This window comes from Diadema antillarum, unplaced genomic scaffold, assembly GCF_040938485.1.
Source record: "Diadema antillarum isolate AM-2024a unplaced genomic scaffold, OU_Dant_1.0 seq00000477_RagTag, whole genome shotgun sequence".
NCBI classification, from domain to species: Eukaryota; Metazoa; Echinodermata; class Echinoidea; order Diadematoida; family Diadematidae; genus Diadema; species Diadema antillarum.
In genome coordinates, this window is record NW_027271444.1 from 343,821 (window position 1) to 363,821 (window position 20,001).

Here is a 20,001-nt window from a genome sequence, read left to right on the forward strand (position 1 = left end):
ATCGCAATGTCTGTGTTTTCATATCGGGAAGCGTACTCTTGCCCTAGCGTATATAATATATGATGATATGGATGTCATCCGTGATGGAATTTCCTTTGCTGTGCATTAATCATAGATATCGTTTCATGAGACCACCTAAAAAAGCAACAAAGAAACACACACGCAGTGAAGCTTCAAAACAGCAAACATTCAGTGTCTGCAAAACATCAAGTGTGTATTGAATATAAACATCTTAAAAGAGAATTCAAGCTTCTAACATTCAGCTTAATACCAGTATTTTGCTTGGAAACCTGTGACGTCATTTCTAGATATCACTGTATGGGTTGTACGTTTAAGTACGAGGATTGTAGACACTGCCAAAAGACTCTTACCGCGCATTCTCAATGATCTAGATCTAAGAGGGTATGAGATGATTTGGTCCTTCTGGTTACCATTCGAAAGGTGAATGAATAGAAATGGCTACATCGCAAATATCTGCGCATCTGTGAAGTCATTAGAGCGCATTGTTTTCAGCAAATGATTTCCGTATGCCACCAGCCAACTGGCTCAAAATATGATGACGATATCTATCTATCTATCTATCTATCTATCTATCTTTCTTTCTATCTTTCTTTCTTTCTTTCTATCTGTCTGTCTCTATCTATCTTTCCATCTGTCTGTCTACATATCTATCTATCCATGTACTTATCTATCTTTCTATATCTATCTATCTATCTATCTATCTATCTAGCTAGCTAGCTAGCTAGCTAGCTTTATTATTCAATGATTTACAAACAGTATGCATTGTGTTCGTTTCTTGTTTTTTTATGTGGTCATCTCATCTCATCGTCACATCTAGTTTAGTTTCAGTTTCAGTGGCCATGCGCTTCTTGTTTCAGGGCTGAGCACAAGGAAGATGATGAGATTTACATTTTTCACGCCAAGTCGAGAGGGAGAACTAAAAGTAGGAACAGAATGAATTTGATGAGCCAAGCATTTCAATATGTACTCCAAAGACGATGTACCCTTCCCTTTACATTCGACAAATGCCTACATTATTGACTTGAAATTTAATGAAACTGGTATGAGAACATCTTCTGACATCTTGCGCTAATCAACAATTTGGGGTCATGACCAATGAATGTTGTGTGACAAAATAATATGGTCTCAACAAGAAACTTTGTATTTTGGAAACTTGCCACCTATTTGCAACAGTGATAAAGGAATGTGTGTGGTTCATTTAGATGTAAGTTTTATTACAAGATTTGTAATGTTACCTTTCGTGAATAAAAATATTAAGTCCCTTTTTGATGTTAAAGTTTTGTCTTTCGGCTTTGATTGGTCAGAGAATCGCAGACGCAGGAACACACGTGATATGTTACGTCATGATTGGACAGCAGAAATAACCTGCTTTAAAACATTAACATCATTACCCATTGGATATATACGGAACAGGTGCTACGGATGGGTACGTCCTGTGCCATTACATGTCTGTACAGGCCACCACGTCGATTACACGACGTGTGGATTTCAAGTGTAGGATACCCCGATACATTATACGGCTTGGAGCCTTAAAGGAACGCGTAATCCACTAAAGCAGCCCCTGGTGAAGTGCTCCTAATTAGCAAAGATATTGGCTTTGCTTTGGGAAAGCCTGGTTGCTGTTGTTGTTGTTGTTGTCTTCTGTTTTTTTTTTTGTTGTTGTCACAATTAACAGGGATGACCACGTACGATGGAACCGCCTCCCTCGTGTCCCGCTTTACATGAGTCAGTTGGCTTGATCGATAGAGTTCTGACGTCATGGTACATTAACAGCGCTGAGAATAATCAACCAGCTCGGTAACCCTGAGCGGCGCGAATTGCCGCTGAACGGAAGCGCTAAACAACTTCGAATTATTGGTCGTTGACTTTTAGGGCTCAATACACACGCGCGTCATAGGCAACACACCAAAAAAATCATCTCGCTACAAATCAATCAATTATGTTTTCAATATGACTGCACATAAGACATTGTCATGTATCGAAAATTAACAACATGCGCCTCTCAATATTTACGCCATTATCGTCTGGGGGCACACGTACAGAAACTAATGCAGATGAAAAGGTGCTGCCTACACGACGAGGTCTGCATTCCACTAACATTCGTTGTTGAGCAATTATAAATCATCCCAAATAGTATTGAAGACACAAACACACATACACACACACACACACACACATACACAGGCACAGTATAACTAACAGGCTACATGAATATCTCAACTTTTCGAAAAAAAAACACCTTTTAGTTCTGCAGAGCCATTTCTTTGCAATACTCTTCCTCTGAGGATCCACTCAGAAGAATCCTCAGACACAAGCACCTCAAGTCATACATGTTAGCATGTATATATAAAATTTAGTGAATAAAAACCTTCTTGTTGGAACAACAAATGGCGTATTCTAGAGTCCTTCTTCTTCTTCTTGTGATAACATTCGAAGTCCAACATGTGGAAAATTCCAACATGTACATATATATATATATATATATATATATATATATATATATATATATTTACTTGCTCCCTCTTGTATATAACGTATACCCATATACATACTTATGAGTTTGCGTTTTCGACGATCGGAATGACTTTTAGCCGATATTATACAATGCCAGCAGGTATGGTATCTTAACTTTGTATGAGGTGGCAACACCCACAATAGTATCATCGTTACCATCACGTGTTACCCTTGCGTGTATAATTCATTCATGTATTGAAATGAATTTATACACATACAGACCTACGAATATTATGTGATTTATGCACACTCTGATCCGATAATATACTATTGAGGTTATATGCCTATATAAGTATGACACTTAATGCGCTAGATACATAATCATATATACAGTATATACCGTTAAATTTGCTTGAAACGTGCAATCACTTATGTACTTGCATTAATGCATCTAGATCTGACGAGGCCCGAATTGCCGAAAGCTCATTAAAGGAGCTTATGCAACACAACGCCGCCAACTCGTATAACTTTTATTCTGTTGTCACATCTTAGATCATTCATATTAATCATAAATCATACGTATACATAATTATATATATATATATATATATATATATATATATATATATATATATATATATGATTTCAGAGGTGCTATTCCGGGAGACTTCAGTGCATTTGACCATCTCCATGCAGCATCCCTATGAAACCTAATTCGATTTTGACTCAATAATGCCGGTAATCATTCACTCTGCTTCCCTCATCCATTCTAATAATCTCTCCAAATGAAATTTATAGCTCTTTTAAAACCAAGAGCGTGAAAGCAGGTGACTGACAAGAATTCAGTTCAGCCTATCAACGTTTGTTTCCGATTATGTCACTTCGGAGAAAGGAATATTCACGACATTGTGCGGAAATAATATCATCGACATATAAGTGATAAATATTGAATGACAGCCAACTCAGACGGTTTGATGTGACAGCGAGAGAGAGCCATTTCTATGGAAAGCTTTATTGTTGCTTTGGTAGTGTGTTTTGTCTTTTATCCCCTTCGTCTCCACAATTCTCTTCCACAGTCTACAATTCTTGTAACAGAGCCTTTCTTCGCCCTCTCTAAAACTTCGAGCTCCCCAGGCGAATTTCCATTAGTCTGTAGATATTAGACTCTTAAAATACCTTTGGTGTCAACCTGATACCATTTAACGCCTGTCATACTAAAACGAACAAAAAGACACCGAACTTGGCTGACGGATTATTAGCAGAACGAACTCTAAAATTGACTGCTGCCAGGAAACAGAGTACCACTTATTCCGAAAGTTTTGCGTTGACATACTTCATTAAACATCTGGAATTGCAAGATCAAGTTCTTTGTGTTAGAAGATTGATTTTAAGCTATAGGAAACATATGATTTTAATATTAAGACGGTTATTTAGGAGAGGAAGCATAATTTATGTTACGCGTATGACATCGTGAATGGTCCTTTGCACTAGCTGCTTTTGACCATAGAAACAGGTTAGAGGTCTGAGAGCGTGTGGAGTCCAGACTAGTTCCACTATGGTGTTCTATTGTCTCGTTCTAACGAACACGAACTTGACGTCTTTGATTGCGCGAATGACACGCTATACTCCCAGTGGATCAGCCCAGGCAACGACCGTCTCCACGCTATTGTTTGTCTCGTTTTCACATTTTTGCCGAATGTCACGTGATATGAAAGCTTCTTTGACTGCTATGAGACACCCGGAATGAAAGCCCTTCTCCCTAGAGGATTGAATATTACTGTTCTCACCCTTCTTTTCACGCCATCCTCCTAGTGGAATTCGTGTGTGTCTATAGATGGATTTTAATGATGCCTGGTGGGTTCGAGATGAACGTTTCCTTCATTAAAGTGAACAAATATTTGTATTACAGTGCCGTGTAGGTGTCTAGGTTAGCGTTTTGTAAGCTTTATTGTCGCAGGTACAACAAATACATTTATTGATAATTGCACACTCTCTCCGCAGAAGACAAAAAAAGATAAAAAGATAAATTAAAATGACCCTGCATTAGTCATGTAGCACACGTGTGGGAGATTAGGCAATTCGAAACACCAAAGTGAACATGTGTCGGAAAACTGGGGTGGTTTGATCTTTTAAACAAATAACCCATGTCTAGCTTTTTAGCAAAATTACTTTGCTTTACTTTACCTTTGCAGGGGTTCATTTTGGCTTCGTGCAGGCGAGTTACAATAGAGAGTGTCCAATTTCCTAAAATGTCAAATGATCAAAAGTTGCCAATATTTGCTCAACATTGATGCTTGCATGGATGATAATTATCATCATGAATGATTGCATGTACCCAGCGACGAACAAGTGACTGTGTACACTTTTTTGGCGGGTCTGAAGCGACAATTCGGAACAATAGTTCAATGCATATCATTACCCTCCAAACACCCAGCCGTATATAGACACACTATTCAATGATATCACTGGCGACGATGTTGATGATGAAATGATAATATTGACAGTAGCAATGAAGATAGTATTAATAATAATGAAAGTAATAGTAATAGTAATAGTAATAGTAATATAATAGTAGCAGTAGTAGTAGTAGTAGTAGTAATGATAATATAATGATACTAGTTATGATAAATGATAATAAATATACTAATGATATTAACAATTACTCTTATTGTTATCATTATTGCAATTATCATTGTTATTATCTTTCTTTGAAAACGATTGTGGTCTTGTTCATATCATTTATCTAATTGATATAGAGGGCAATCAGCGATATCACTGCTCTTCTTGAGCAGCAGCATTGTCTGCTGCGTCGAGAGACACCATGTAATGGGTGAGCACACCTTGTCCAGGGATAAATGCACCTGCTGGAAATCGAACTCACATGCACCTGTGAAAGGATCCACAATATTCTCCACGGTATCTCTCAGTTCCCCAACAAAATTGGTAATCCATAAGTATAATACATGCATGGTGACCCCTTCTGCATGAACTCGATAGACACAGTGTCTTCAGGGGAGCGGAGGGAGAGGTGGGGCACATCTGAAAATTTAAGTTGCCTCTAAGGCACACTTACCTGACCGTTTTGAATGATTAATGGGAGGAGGTCCAGAGGGTACCCCTTCTCCTTCCCCCATGGTCGAAACTTCTGGAAAAATCGTGTCTCATTGGGTTTGTGAGGGTGTTTTTTTGTTCAAACAGGGCTTAAAGGTATGTCGTTGGGTATTTTTTCCGTTTTAACGGCCTTTTTTTCCTTTTATTTCTACTTTGAGGGGAGCCTAAAGTGCGTACTGGGGGCGGGGTGAGGGTGAATTTCACGACCTTCGTTAGCAAACTTGAAAAGTGGCAAAATCAAACCCGGTGACGTCGTCTCAGGGCTGTCGTCTTCGAGTGAGTCACGTGGTAGGGGGTTGCAGAGAATCGGAGAAGGTTTCAGTCATTAAAGTCACAATTCGTTTGGATGTCACAGGCCCAGCATTTTAACCCGTGTATACCGGTTTTATTAGTTATGTTCTCCAAGGAAAAGTGGAGTCAAATTATTCAGAAAATGAACAACCAATGAAAGATTTTTATTCCTTTCTTCAATATCATTTGAGTGACTCGAGAATCTTAGATTGTAGCTTAAGTACAGAAAGCATTTCGTTCCGCCGGCCAAGTCTTACGACCAAAAGCCTATCTGCATGATCCGAAGATGCGATATTTTCCCTAAGAAATAGGATGACGTTTCATTCTGCAGTAACGAGCATCATCTGCCGCATACCAACCACAAGTTATTTAACCCTGTGCATTAGGACCGCCACAAGAAAACGTCTTTGGCATTGTGTAGAAACAAGTTGTAAATAGCAGTGACAGCGTTAAAGGATGGCACCTCTAAAGATACCGATGAGGAATACACAACAGGTGAGCTATCCTGCCTGACTAGCAAACATGAAGAGATAAAGTACACTAAATAAACAAAACTCTCCCATTGTTCCAGTGTACGTGATTCATTATCAACTAACCATGACAATGATGAGGCCCTATCCAATTTCAGCCTAACTGTTGGTGGTCTACTGCGTTTCGTTAACTCTCTCACTTATTGGAAAAATATTTATTACATTCTCATCCTAGTTAAATATTTTGGATAATGATTATGTTTATTGTACAACATTATTGACTGTGTTTATCTACTTTTGTAATATTTTGTTATACGATTAATCATTACATTGAACTTGTATATTTGGAATTAGTGTTGAGTTTGCATTTGCTTGAATGCAGAAATAAACCAAACCCAAAACCAAAACCAAAACCAAAATCTTGATTGTTACTCACCTGTCAGTATCGATAGGCGATTCATGGCGGGAAACGGGTTATTGCCCGATGTGTCTAGTATATCCAGTCGATACACTTCTCCGCGAATCTTGTAGATTTTCCGGTGGAAATCCTCGATGGTCGGCGTGTATTGTTCCACGAACTCTCCCGACAGGAATCGCCTGACGATCGACGTCTTGCCCACTTTGGACGAGCCAAGAATGACGAGTCGGTAGCAGTTTTTGGCGGGAGTATTCAGCTCCGACTCCAGAATGCTCGTGCTCATCACTATCGTCTGCTCCATGATGGTATAATATTCCGTGTTATTCCGTTATTCGGCAAGTCTCTACTGGTCAGGGTTGATCTTAAATAAGTTTCGACCTGTAAACCGAAAGAGAAAACGTTAGTAGCACTGATGAGAGTTCAAAGGAACAAGGTTACCGTGTTGATGTTATGATTGAATCATGTCAAGTTTGAACAACCGCTTAAACATACACAAACTGCGTATTAAAGTTGTATAGACGCTTCGTCATTCTGTGGATCACGAACTGCCCTTTCGATAAGAAAGTAACATACTCCGACCCCTTGACCTGATGACGCTGCAAAGAATGTCCTATGAACAAAATATTTTCCAACGCCCTTCGTTGCGAGACTAATGGGTGTTGGCGGGTCCCCAGTAGGCGCAGCTGGGCGTTTATGTTTTGTGTGGGTTTTTTAAGCATGTTTGCTAAGGTGACATAAGGCATTATGTTTATGATATCCATTTATCTGTCTATGAATGTATGTATGTACGTATGTATGTATGTATGTATGTGTGTGTATGATATTTACTTCTTTCACTAGTGTTACCGTCTATATAATTTATCACTGTTATCTTTATCATTACTCATAGTAATGGTACTCCAGTACTCTTACAAACACTGTGCGGAATGCCCTCGTACATACTCTATTACCTGTACCGGAACTTTCATTGGTTGCTCATGAGCAAAGTCTAGGGAATTTCGGGGAGCAAACCTCATTACGTAAACTTCGCTATCTCGGTGATAAAGTTTAGAATAGTTAGAGTAATGAAACAATATTACAATAGGTAAAAAAGGTAAATCACGCATTTTCATGACACAAATCGAACACTCACTGGGATTGTAACCTATACATTATTTATCTTGTGTGTGTTTACTGAGGGCAAAGGCAGGTTTAACGTTCGATCTACAATCCATGGAATACCCTAATCCGTATGCCCCAACATAATTGAATCATCTTACGATCGTGTGCTTCTAGTAGCATTGTCTCAATCAGCTGTACCACTGCATATATGAATAATTCGACAGGTGTAATTGACTGTTGTGATCATCACTTGAAATAATCAATAAAACCTTCATTCGCGTAATTGTGTTTTGAATAGATATACCAAGAGAAATTAGCTGAAAATGGTCAAGGTATCTTATCATTTTGAATATGATGTAGACGGTATAATAGTGTTCTATAACATGAGAGTTATCAGAGAATAATGAAAGTATTACGAATAACCGCACGTAATATGTTGCTGCGGCAACATATCAAATATGGAATTATGTATAATTGAAAAAGAGCTTCCTTGCAATTATACAGTAATGCGGACAGTATAACGAGCTATCTCTTAGTTTGTTTTAATATAATTTTCTTTTCATTTTCAATTCATTTTAAATCCATCGTTTCGTCTTCGACACACGACCTTTCTAGGAAATATCGTTCACATTGCTAACTACAATCATGATTATTTCTCGGTAACATACAGCTCATGAAAGTAATCTTGAAGTTCATACATGCAGTATGAATCCATCTTCCACTTTATGCCGAAAACTATACTGTGATTCTTAGAATGAAATCGAGTCGTTCTTCCAGTTCTACGAAATATGTGATTTACACCGTTATTGATGCATTAAGCGATAGCCAGAAATAATTACACACAGATAGATCATGCAAATGAGCTTTTATATGCAAATTAGCTCATGCCTTTAGCTTGAAATGGACAGGAAAGGGTAGGAGTAGCGAACGCAGTTTGTAAACGCCTTAAATTCAGCTCTGTATGCTTGAATGCCTTCGCGAGTTGATGATTTGTGATAGAACTGGATCAAATGACTGCCTAGGGGTAATTGTAAATCGACGCTGAGGTAAGGTAACACACCTTTAGCCCAATATACTATCTATTAGATGCGATTTTAAACGAGACAGGACAAGTCGCAACCAGACGTCTACTTCGGTCCGATCCTTTTCATTTGAGAAAGAAACGCAAGGACACTTTTCTTCAAGCGAGCAGTCGGCATCTATGCATTTCAGACATGACATGACGTCAATTTCGATTTTTGCCAGACGCCGCACTCGGATGAAATGTGAAAGGTTCTCTAAGGGAGACGTGAACGCACTCTGGAGTCTCAGCGCAAAGGAAATGTTGGATGGGTTCACGGTCTGCCTCTCCAGTGTGTCTATACACTCACCTTAATAGGTCCTCTCGCAACCCCAACGTCAGGGTAAATATATAAAGCGCGGGGAAAGAAGCGGACCGCCGCAATTTGTTTAAACGCGACGAGGGAAGAGAAAACCGGAGGGGATGTGGCCTGCAAAGCCCGCTGAGAACTCGGATCATTGCATACTTCGTTACAGACGGCTCTCGGTGTGCATACCATGCGACGCAATCTCTACAATTACCCTCTCATGTTCTCATAAACCGATGCGAAATGTACCGAGTGTGGACCGCACTCAAGAATCAAGAGAGAAAAGGCAATTTTGATATGCTCCTATGAAGCCTATCAAATGGCGACGACTCTCATGCAATGATACCAACCACTCAAGAGTCTGAAAACCACATATGTAACTTTAATGCACTTCTTGAAATTCAGAAAATGATGGGTTTAAGGAACTATCTTGCTGTTCCCCCTATAAGACTATCATCTAGTAACTTAATGATCGCCCTACCTCTAGGGGTTTATACTTTCATAATTCTCTTTAGTCGTCATGCGGAATGGATCTTCGCATGATCAGTTCTGGCACGTCGCGAACTATATGCCGATAAATTACATCAATAATTTACTCCAAGAGGTTCGATGGGCGCGTTTGGATGAATGTTACGAGTGATCTTACCACCAAGAGGCAGCTGTTTGCACAATGGTGCACAGCTCTATATAGGGCGAATCGAGAATGTCTATACTGGTCTAAAAACGCTCTCTGGAATTGGAGCAGTAAATGACAAAAACAAAAAGAAATCACAAATAGACTTCTAGTGGATCAGACGGAGTAGAAGACTTACACTCTGAATTATTGAATATCAATAATCAATTTGGTATTTTACGGGCATCTTTTAAGTTGCCATAGCAGCAAATGTAAGCGTCTTTACACATTTCTAAAAAAAAAACAGAAAAAGAAAAAAAAGATACTTTTCCACGAGTCTGCAGAGCAATATCGTCCATTGTGTGTTTTTACCTTAAAATACTCCTTTCATTGTAAAAGACTTTATATCAGTATTAAAATTTGTGAAAAGAATCTCATATTATTTTTTTCAGTGACTGTACTGGTAGTTAATTGGTACATGTAGTTAATGGCTACGCAACGACGAATGCTTCATTGCGTCAACTGCCAAATAGACGCCATGAGAGGGGACGCCCCGTCCTTTTGAAGATGCTGCGAAGCATTATTTCACAACTTCTTAAAGGACTGCCATAAGTCTGCTGCGTCCAATCACAGTTTTCCGTTCAAGATAAATTTCTCATCCGTGGAGATTTCTCGTTTAAAATCAGTGATGAAACGTCTTCTCGAGAAGGAAACTAACTGAGAAGGAATTATGTTTTGTTCTGAGAAAATGAAATAAATTGAAATTGAATTTGTTCTCACGCTTACAGTATTACTTGAAGCCAGACATCATTAACTTTCCAGTCGCTGTCAGATCATTTCTGTTTGTTTTGTCTCCTTTTTATCATGTCTCCCTTTCAAAGTCACATCATGACTAATAGTTGTGTGAAAATGCAGAAGCTGCAGGATTATTTGCATCTTATCTTACTTTGTATACAGCTCGAAACAAATATGATTTGTCATACCAGGATTTTAACACTGTAAATCATGATTACGACTGAATCTTGCAGAGTTACATTTTTCAAACGTTTGTCATAGCTTTTGTTTTTTTAGAAATGGCTGAGCTTACTGGAAGTAAATGCAACGTTTTGAGATTATCAGGTCTAAAACAATGTGGCTGCAACAAACGAGAGCACTTCGACGCTAGCCGCTTCATAGGACGTAGGTCTGAGGTGTAGAGAAGTGTCGTATGTCACCGCGCCAGACCTGTAAACAAATTGTGTGTCCACAGACTAAGTATTCTTAAATCCTGTCAAGCACCTAGACCACTTTACCGTGCAGCCTCAAGGAAGGCTTGATCGATGGAGTATCAACCAGGCTTGAGTGTCGGCATCAATTCGGCCATTTTGTCACAGCTAGTTGAAAAGACCTGGGAGGAGTGCGACACCGAGATAACATCATGCTTTTAGGCCCTGTTCACTTCAACTCGTGTAATCAGTGTAGATGACGAGTTCAAATAGGTTAGTTTACCTCACGCTCTATTTCTTACATATCTTCACCTTGAGCATGTCATCTTGCTACGATCTTCCTACTCACACTACAAGAAAATAATGTGCCAAATGTTGGAGACGAAGGAACATAGAGAAACGGAAGGCGATAAAAGCACAATCCACTTTGTGACAGCGATCCCCCGCGCTCTAGAAATCAGGATGATGGACGTATGGGATAACTGGAGAGCAAAAACCTCTCCATTTACTAAAATCGTTATTTGTATTTTTAGGCACAGCTGGTCACATGACATGGCGTCACGGTGATGGCCCCTAGGTACTCTGGTAATCTCATCTCACCACTTAAAGGTGATACCTACGCCACCGGCGATCGTCCTATGCTATCGATATTCAGTGTTGCTGTTGTTGCTCTTGCTTTTGTTGCTATCACTGTTGGTGCTGCTTCTGCTGTTGTCGATTTTGTTTCATGTGCTTCTTGCAAAGGTAGGTCAGTGTCATATCAGGACCCCTCATCTCTGGCTGAAAATCTACCCCAAGCCCGGCACCGTGGTTGATGACTGGGAGAGGGCATCCGTCATTAGAGGTGCGATAGATGATTTGCCGCCATTTTCAGAGGACAGGCAGACGATCAACGCGTACGCTCCCACTTCGGGACCTATTAATATAACTTTATTGACCGTGGGTTTACCTGCTCACTAACAATCGAGCCATCTGAGCTGACTATCGACCACAGTCAAATTGACACGGCTTCCCCTTAGAGGTATGGATCGAGGGTTTGTCCTCTCTCGCTCTGCCATGAATACATAATTTCATGTCAAGAACGAGCTATTGATTAAAAAGCCCACAGCTCTGTTACCCCTTACGGAAATCTGGTCTCTAGCAACCCCTCCCCTGTTATCTAGTCTCCTTGTTCTGGATAGAGAATAAGGCGAAGTGGATTCGAGCAATATTGAAACCAAAGCAGGATGTAAACATCCGTTTCCCCACGAGCATTCTTACTTTTTTTTTATTTACTTTACATGACACTCTATTGTCACTTACACCATCTTGACCCTAGATACCCATGCTAGAAGAAGCGTTGATTGACAGTTACGACATATGAGTGTGCGTATTTGTGTGTTTGGATTTGTGTGTGTGTGTGTGTGTGTGTGTGTGTGTGTGTGTGTGTGTGTGTGTGTGAAGGTGTGTGTGTAGATACGTGTTTGTTCATACATTGTTTACCAGTTTAGATGATACAGGCAAATCTATATATTCAATCATCAGTCAGCTAACAGTAAATGACTTGCAGTGTGTTATATTTGCCATTTACAATGTAAATCTGGGGAAATAGCTTGAGCTTAAGGTTGTTGTTTTTTTTCAAAAAAGATCAAACGGCATTGTTTGTTTGTTTTTTTTAAAGCAAGAGTTGTGAGATTAAGGCAGAAAGTAGGTTTAGGCAAATAGTTCGGTATGTTGTAATCGTGACTGGACATAACACACACCTGTGATACAAGAATCCTTAGTAGAATAGGTTCTAACTTACTTTAACAGGTGTGCTAGCTTTGGTGTTTAATATCTCAATATGCGATTTACAAGATGGACAAACCAGCAGTTCGCAAGTACAGACTATGATCAATTCTTCCATTTTATTTCATTTCTGAAAATGGTCACGTGCTTTGAATGAACAGTATGAGAGACTACACAAAAGATTGGAATAGTACCAAATTTTAAGGTCTGTTAAGTCGTGATCTATCAATCATTTTGTAAACACCAATGGCCACCAATAACATGTCCAATCGGCTCTGGTATAGGCTCCTCCCACAGTCAACCAAGCAGGGAACAGGTGTATAAGTCTATATGGCCATTTGTTCACGTGTGGTTGGTATAATGAAAATCATTGTAATGATAATGAAAACGATGCGAACTATTCTACCACTACTGCTACATCTACTACTGAATCTAATGACAATAATGATAAAGTGATGAAGATAACGACATTATTAACACAGATACTAACAACAGTAATTATAATCATAGTGATGACGATAATGAATAGAGTTGTAATAATAATGATAAAGGACCTCTAGTTCATGACTTATATATGCAGACAGACACGATAAACTTAACAGTTTCCTGAAACAAGATAGAAAACATTATTTGAAATAAATTGGGCTGCCAGTAGATTCACTGCGTAATGACTTGAGTGACAAGTGGTGTATCATTGTGTGTCTGCTCTGAAAAATGTCGTTGACTTTTTGTTTCCCGACTCCGTTATTCTAGTAGCTTCTATTTCGATCACTTCTTATGAAAAGGCAAAAAAAAATCACACACACATTGAATTGGTTATTATTACCATTGGTATCATCGTTATGAATGTTATCATATCCATTCTGTCGACATTTTCATAAATGACACACAAAATGTTTACAACCACAACCAATCCGTAATTTCACATACTACATTCTTGGCTGCACTGGTGGAAAACATATAGCTTAACAGAACTTAACAGAAGTATACGATCTACAACCTTCCCGTTCCCTCCCAGACCGATGAGTATGAATTCATATTCATAGCGATATGATGTATGATTTACAAATTGAAATCCCCCACAATTTTCATTAAACGAAGAGGAGAGACTATGCAATGACGATTGTAGTCCACAGTGGCAATCGGTCATTCTAATGTGCACAGCCTTCTTTAAAAAAATGCCTTTTTTATTCCGAGACAGATTTACCATTGTTTACGAATGCTTTTCTTCACGTATGTCATTAACTTGAATATATATTTTCTACTCGTTAATGTTCAACAAATCAACAACATTCCAAACTTGGTGATATGAGGACGCTCTGTTTCAAACAGACAAATATGAAAGGAGTCAGATGACTTCAGATTTGTCACATTTCCATCTTTTTCCCATCGTCCATCAAACCTTCCATGGGAAAGTTAACAAACAGCAATTCTCTCGAAAACTTAGAATATAAACAGCTCAAGGTTTCCATGGTTTCACCTCACACTGACTTGAACCTGAATAGACTTCAGATGTAGTCATGCATTTCACGCATATTACGTTCTACTACAGGGTAATAAAACACTTTTTGTAATATAAAAGAAATATGAAACGAATGTCAAAGCATTATGGCCTAGTACATATCTAGCTCATAAAATGTCAAGTACATCCACATTGGTTGGCAACCAGGAATTTAGCGTTTAATAAAAAAAAATTCTTACCCTCTCCTCACGTTAATGATGCTTATCTTCACCGCATTGCCTTCTCACGCTCTGGCAATATTTTTTATGACTCCTTCATCATTCCATGCACTCGAACAGGCTGGATAAACTCAGCAGGCTACCCAGGCATTTCCACTTTAATTGCGATCTTAGCGCGATGAATTCCGAGAGGGCCACTAATCGGGTAGTTCATGTGTCAACGGCTTATTTTGTCTGCGCGCCCACGAGCTTATCAGCGGCACGCTGCTCTCGACTTCGCTCGACCGTCTGCGACTGACTGCTCTGAGAAGCGATGCCTCGTCAAAATGTGGCGCGTGTTGGAGGATGAAAGAACTGGCGCAAGTGCTTAGCCAAGTCGTTTTACTCGGCTGGTCCCGCTGATAACTTGCTGCCGTTAGGCGCGAAAATCTGGGTCGCAAAGCCGTACTTCGTTCTCCCGGGGTGATCTGTTACCATTGCTTTACCCGAGTCGAGGCTTGTTGATCGCCATGCAATCAGCATTGATCTAAATGGACAGATCATCTCTTGGAATGAGGGTTATCAATCTTAATTCCTCGTCTTCGGTTCGACAAAACAGGCTGAAAAGAAGCTTTGCTTCAATTATCGAAATAGCTCACTCAACAAATAGTAATGACCACTTACATGTTGCAGTCCGCAGATGACAACGTTCGGTTAATGAATATAATTGCAAACTTTGCTGATTTAAATCCTTTGTTTGCTGGAAACAGGTTTGTCATATCTATATCAAAACTATGCGGAAGCATCTTATCCTTGGAGCTAACGGGCTAATTCTAATGGAGTGTAAACCTAACGCCTCTTAACTTAACATCACACGAAACCATCGATCATAATTACAACTTCGGCAACATTTCATGGTATATAATATTATTGCGTTGTTTGTTGTTGATCACAAACTTTTTTCCACTTTAGGCCTATTGTTTCTGTTCAAAGACTGAAATGATTACAGAGGTTTTTTGTGCAAATTCTCGTGTTTCTTCTGTACTTTTTCTTTATGTCGCATTTATGAATCGCATAGAAACATAAATATGTTTAGACTAAGACATTTTAGACTAAGATATACATTAAACTAGCCTGCATTCACACATGCATGTGCACACATTTTGTACACAAACGCAAAGACACACAAACACAGACAGTATTTCTTGACTTTTTTCTTCAAAATGATACTTGGACTTCTTGCGGCCATTTCGAATATATTGTTTCCCTTTCGCTGTGGCCACACGCCAAATGCCATTAAGGAGACTAATATGCAAGTCTTCTTTGGATATACTTCCGATAGTACTTCTTATTCTGGTGCAAATCTTCCATGATACACTTTGTACGTTGAAGATTGTAACTTTCGCATATAAAATTAATTGTCCTCTTCAAGCTTCATGCCCAAGATGTATGTTTCTGTTGTTCATGTGCACGAAATTTTGTTCTCCTTTTTGAGCAGTCGAACGAGGAACAGAGTTTATTCTTCTAGTCAAGTAATGAGGAAGAAAATGAAACAGAACGAGCAGGTCGTTCATCCTTGTGACTATTAAAGACAGAAATGAATTCTGTTCCGTCTTCTGACTTGAAACCACGCACCCCACGCATAAAGACACGTCTCTTTACATTTTCATAAAGATTCAATGAACCAGAGACTCTGATAATCGTATGCACGAAGACTGTGAAGTAACCCGCCGCGAAATTCGAGGAGAATTTTATTGGTAGTGATTACCTCATTTACGCATCACGTATAGATCTTCGGGCCCAAAACGATAGTTCAAATCTCGAAGCGAAGATAACGAGCCCCGTTATAGCATCCCATGGCAATACGAGCCCGATTTCTTGGACATCATAACTCAATATATCAACACAACCGAGACAGTCGAAGGCTAACCAATAAAGTAGCTGCGTGTGCATTTTAATCAATCGATCGTGTCGGTCTAATGAGTCCGTCTTTTCCTTCAACGACACGTGAATGCGGTAATAATGAATGAGCGAAACACAGCAAAGAATTACAGTATTCAAATCAAAGTTCTGTCCTACTCTGTGGGCAACATCGAATATCAAATAAGTCCTCAGACAAAGCAACTCACCTGATAACATTCTCTCTAATGCTCTAACAATAGGGGTAATCCCACGAGACCGACACCCACGAGTCATACGGCCAACGAGTCCTACAATGAATAAAATGTCCATGAGTCGTACGGCCCCCGTACGTCCCACGAGTTCGACATTGAATAAAGGTTCATGAGTCATACTGCCCACTAATCACTATAAGCCCATGAGTTCGACACTACAAGCATATAAGGTTCATGAGTCCGATACAATAGGCAAACAAGGCCCACGAGTACGACACTGTAAAGCAAAAAGAAAGGTTGAAGAGTTCAACCCTAGGTAAAAAAAAACCTACGAATTCGACGTTATATCACGGGGCTTGCTTAATCAGTGTGCGTCGGTCTCGCTGGCCTTCTTTATCAATAATGTCGGACTCGTGGATGTTGTTTGCCTAGTGTCGGGCTCGTGGGCCTTATTTGCTTAGTGTCGAACTCATGGGGTGTATGACTCGTTCGCTGTAAAACTCTTTGGCTGTATGACTCTTTGGCTGTATGATTTGTGGGTGTCGAACTAGTGACGTGTACCCCTCAAAATGACACAGCGTAATTGCCTCCATATGAAGTGATTTCTTTAACACTCTGAAAACTATAAGGCATCACCCTTCTGGGTCAAATTGAATTGGCACATCAAAGAGAAAGACAGCTCAAAGAGTTCGAGGTGTCTTCTAACAACATTCACTTTATTAGTTCTGATAATGCCTATATCTGACATCATCCATGCAACATGACACACATACAAAGTCATAATGATGCAAATAAGATTATGCAAAATAAAGATCACAAAGCAGTATATGTATAAATATTATGATAATCATATCAAAATAAAGCTGTTAAATGAAGGTTATAGACAGGATATGATAATCTTAATTAAAATAGAGACGTAAATTAGAGATAAAGAAAGCCATGATGACATGACAAAATGAAGATGTTATACTGAGGTTTACATAACTTACGTAACAAAAGAAAAAAGTCTGGATGTGTTATTAAACAAAATAATGCTGATCATGATGATGAAATTACAGATAAAAAATAAAAGTCACATTCAATGAATAGCTGGACATAATCTATCTTGCTTGTCTATAAGTGTACGTGCATAACGAAATTGAAAGTCTTGAATGCTTATGTGAAAAATGCTTGCTTAAACATGTTAAAAGTGAAACTGAACGTCCTGCAAAGTTCTTATCGAGCCCATCTCACTAATATGAGTGTACAAAGTTGGAAATACATGCGTAAACACGAAATTGAGTGCTTACATCCGAACTTAATTTGTGACCATAGATTCGGGTGCCTAAAAACGAATTTGAAAGCATGAAATCGCTTGACCCGATTCACTCAGCAGCTTCAAACATGCGAATTTGAATGCACATAAAATGAAAATGAATGACAAATTTCCGAAATTGGCTAGGAAAACCTTTATTACTTCTGGTATTATTATTGTTATTATGGTTAGTAGTAGTAGTAGTAGTAGTAGTAGTAGTAGTAGTAGTAGTAGTAGTAGCTGTAATAGTGGTAGTATATAGCACTGATAACAACAACAACAACAACAACTACTGCCACTACAGGTTCCGCCACCCAGTTGGATAAACATTTCACTCGAATTCGCTAACAAGCACTTTTATGATTCACCTCACTCGCCTTTTGCTTTAGTTTAAAGTTGCTATTAAGAAGCCTCAAGTTTGTCAATGTAAAAGATAATCATTTTCGACATCATCATTCAACTTAATGACAGATTAATTCTATTTCGTGGCACAATACCTCTAGTCAACTTCTCACCTGTCGCAATTTCAGGTCATGATAACGTCATAGAAACAATTTAGCTCAATTTCGTTTTCAAGAATACACATTCGCATTTCCAGCACTCAACTTCGTACCACATTACCAAGATACGGCTATTTTTTTAATTTCTTTTCTGTTCTAATTCTATTATTTCTTTACATTTTCAGAGATCATTTTAATCATCTACAAAAATTTCAACAATCTTACCCTAACTTGATGATCGTGACGTCATCATTTCAAGTCATAGGTTTCAAATTTGTTGAACCAGTAATGTATACTTCATAAATGCATGCTTGTAAACTTCACAATCATGTAAGATAGGGTGGGAAAGCACAGTATACAGATTGCATCTTGTCGTGTCAGTCATCTGGGCTGGTATGTATGGGACTGGTTGAACCATTAGTGGACTGGCAGATCTTGAAGATGTGGTACATGTTTGATCCTTTCCTTAAAGGGGATGGCTAGTAACTGATCAGTGGGAATCAGTGGGAATGCTGTGGGATGATTGTTCCAATCCTTGTGGGATTCATTTAAAAGTACGTTATGTATCTATTGTTGTTTGAAAATTATTTGCTTCTGCATGGTCTCATATTCAAGTAATGTGCATTTTAATGTTTCCAGGTTAGCGTGCCTGGTCAGTGACGGAACATTAATCTGCACATTACTTGAATATAAGACAATTCTGAAGCAAATAATTTTCACACAACAATAGATATATAATGTACTCTTAAATGAATCCCACATGGATTGGAACAATCATCCCCCAGCATTCCCAATGATTCCCACTGATCAGTTATAGCCATCCCCTTTAAACGTACATACGTTCGTCAGCTTTACGCCTGAAGGATAGGAGAAGATGATGGAGATCTGTAATGGAATGAAGCTTGAAAGTTGTTGGTCATTCTCTGGTTGAGGTAAACTTTACTGACGAAAAAACAACAACAAACAAACAAACATCAAACTCAACACAAAATTACAATTATGTTTTTGAAATGCACACGCACAAATTACGTTTACCTTTTTCTACTAAAAAATCTAGCACGTTGAAAAAGCGCCATTCCTCTTATAGAAAGGTCGCCGCTTTTTAATCAATGTGTTCGAAATTACCGTTGTTTCTTGACGGTTATGACGTAAAATTGTTTGCAACGGCGGCATTGATAGACGAAAACACGACGATTTAATTATGAAACCAAAGGCAATGCAGACTCGATCATCGCTGAACTTTAAAAGTTGATTACCATACCAGTCGCTCTTGTCATCTGCATCGTTCCTTCGAATCACACAAGTTTTGAAAATACGATAATGAAGAGAATTAAATATTTTCATTACCATTTGCTATCCACATTTTGCGCTTTATTTCACTTTCGTCTAATTTGATTTCATTTTGATTATTTCATTGATTTCATTTCCATCAAGTCAATTCAATCAAAACAATGTATATATCAAAATAAATTATATATATATAGTTCTATCAATAACATCGTAGTGTTAGATTCACATGCCTTTGAAATCGCACAGCGCCAACTAACGTACAGCGACGACAATTCTACTACACTCTCTATATGGAATCACTGATCGTTGTTGATTTTTCCTATATA

The 20,001-nt window shown here is 38.8% G+C and overlaps 1 protein-coding gene across 1 annotated transcript in view; it reads right to left on the minus strand.

Annotated features, from left to right (window-relative positions):
• The window catches only part of LOC139733464 (GTP-binding protein Rhes-like), a 49,002-nt gene extending 42,174 nt beyond the window's left edge, over positions 1-6,828 (minus strand). Inside the window, exon 1 of the mRNA XM_071644279.1 lies at positions 6,784-6,828. Coding sequence (XP_071500380.1) covers positions 6,784-6,808 — 25 coding nt within the window. The 5' untranslated portion in view covers positions 6,809-6,828. The remainder of the gene's footprint in view (positions 1-6,783) is intronic.
• Between the last annotated feature and the right edge of the window lie 13,173 nt (positions 6,829-20,001).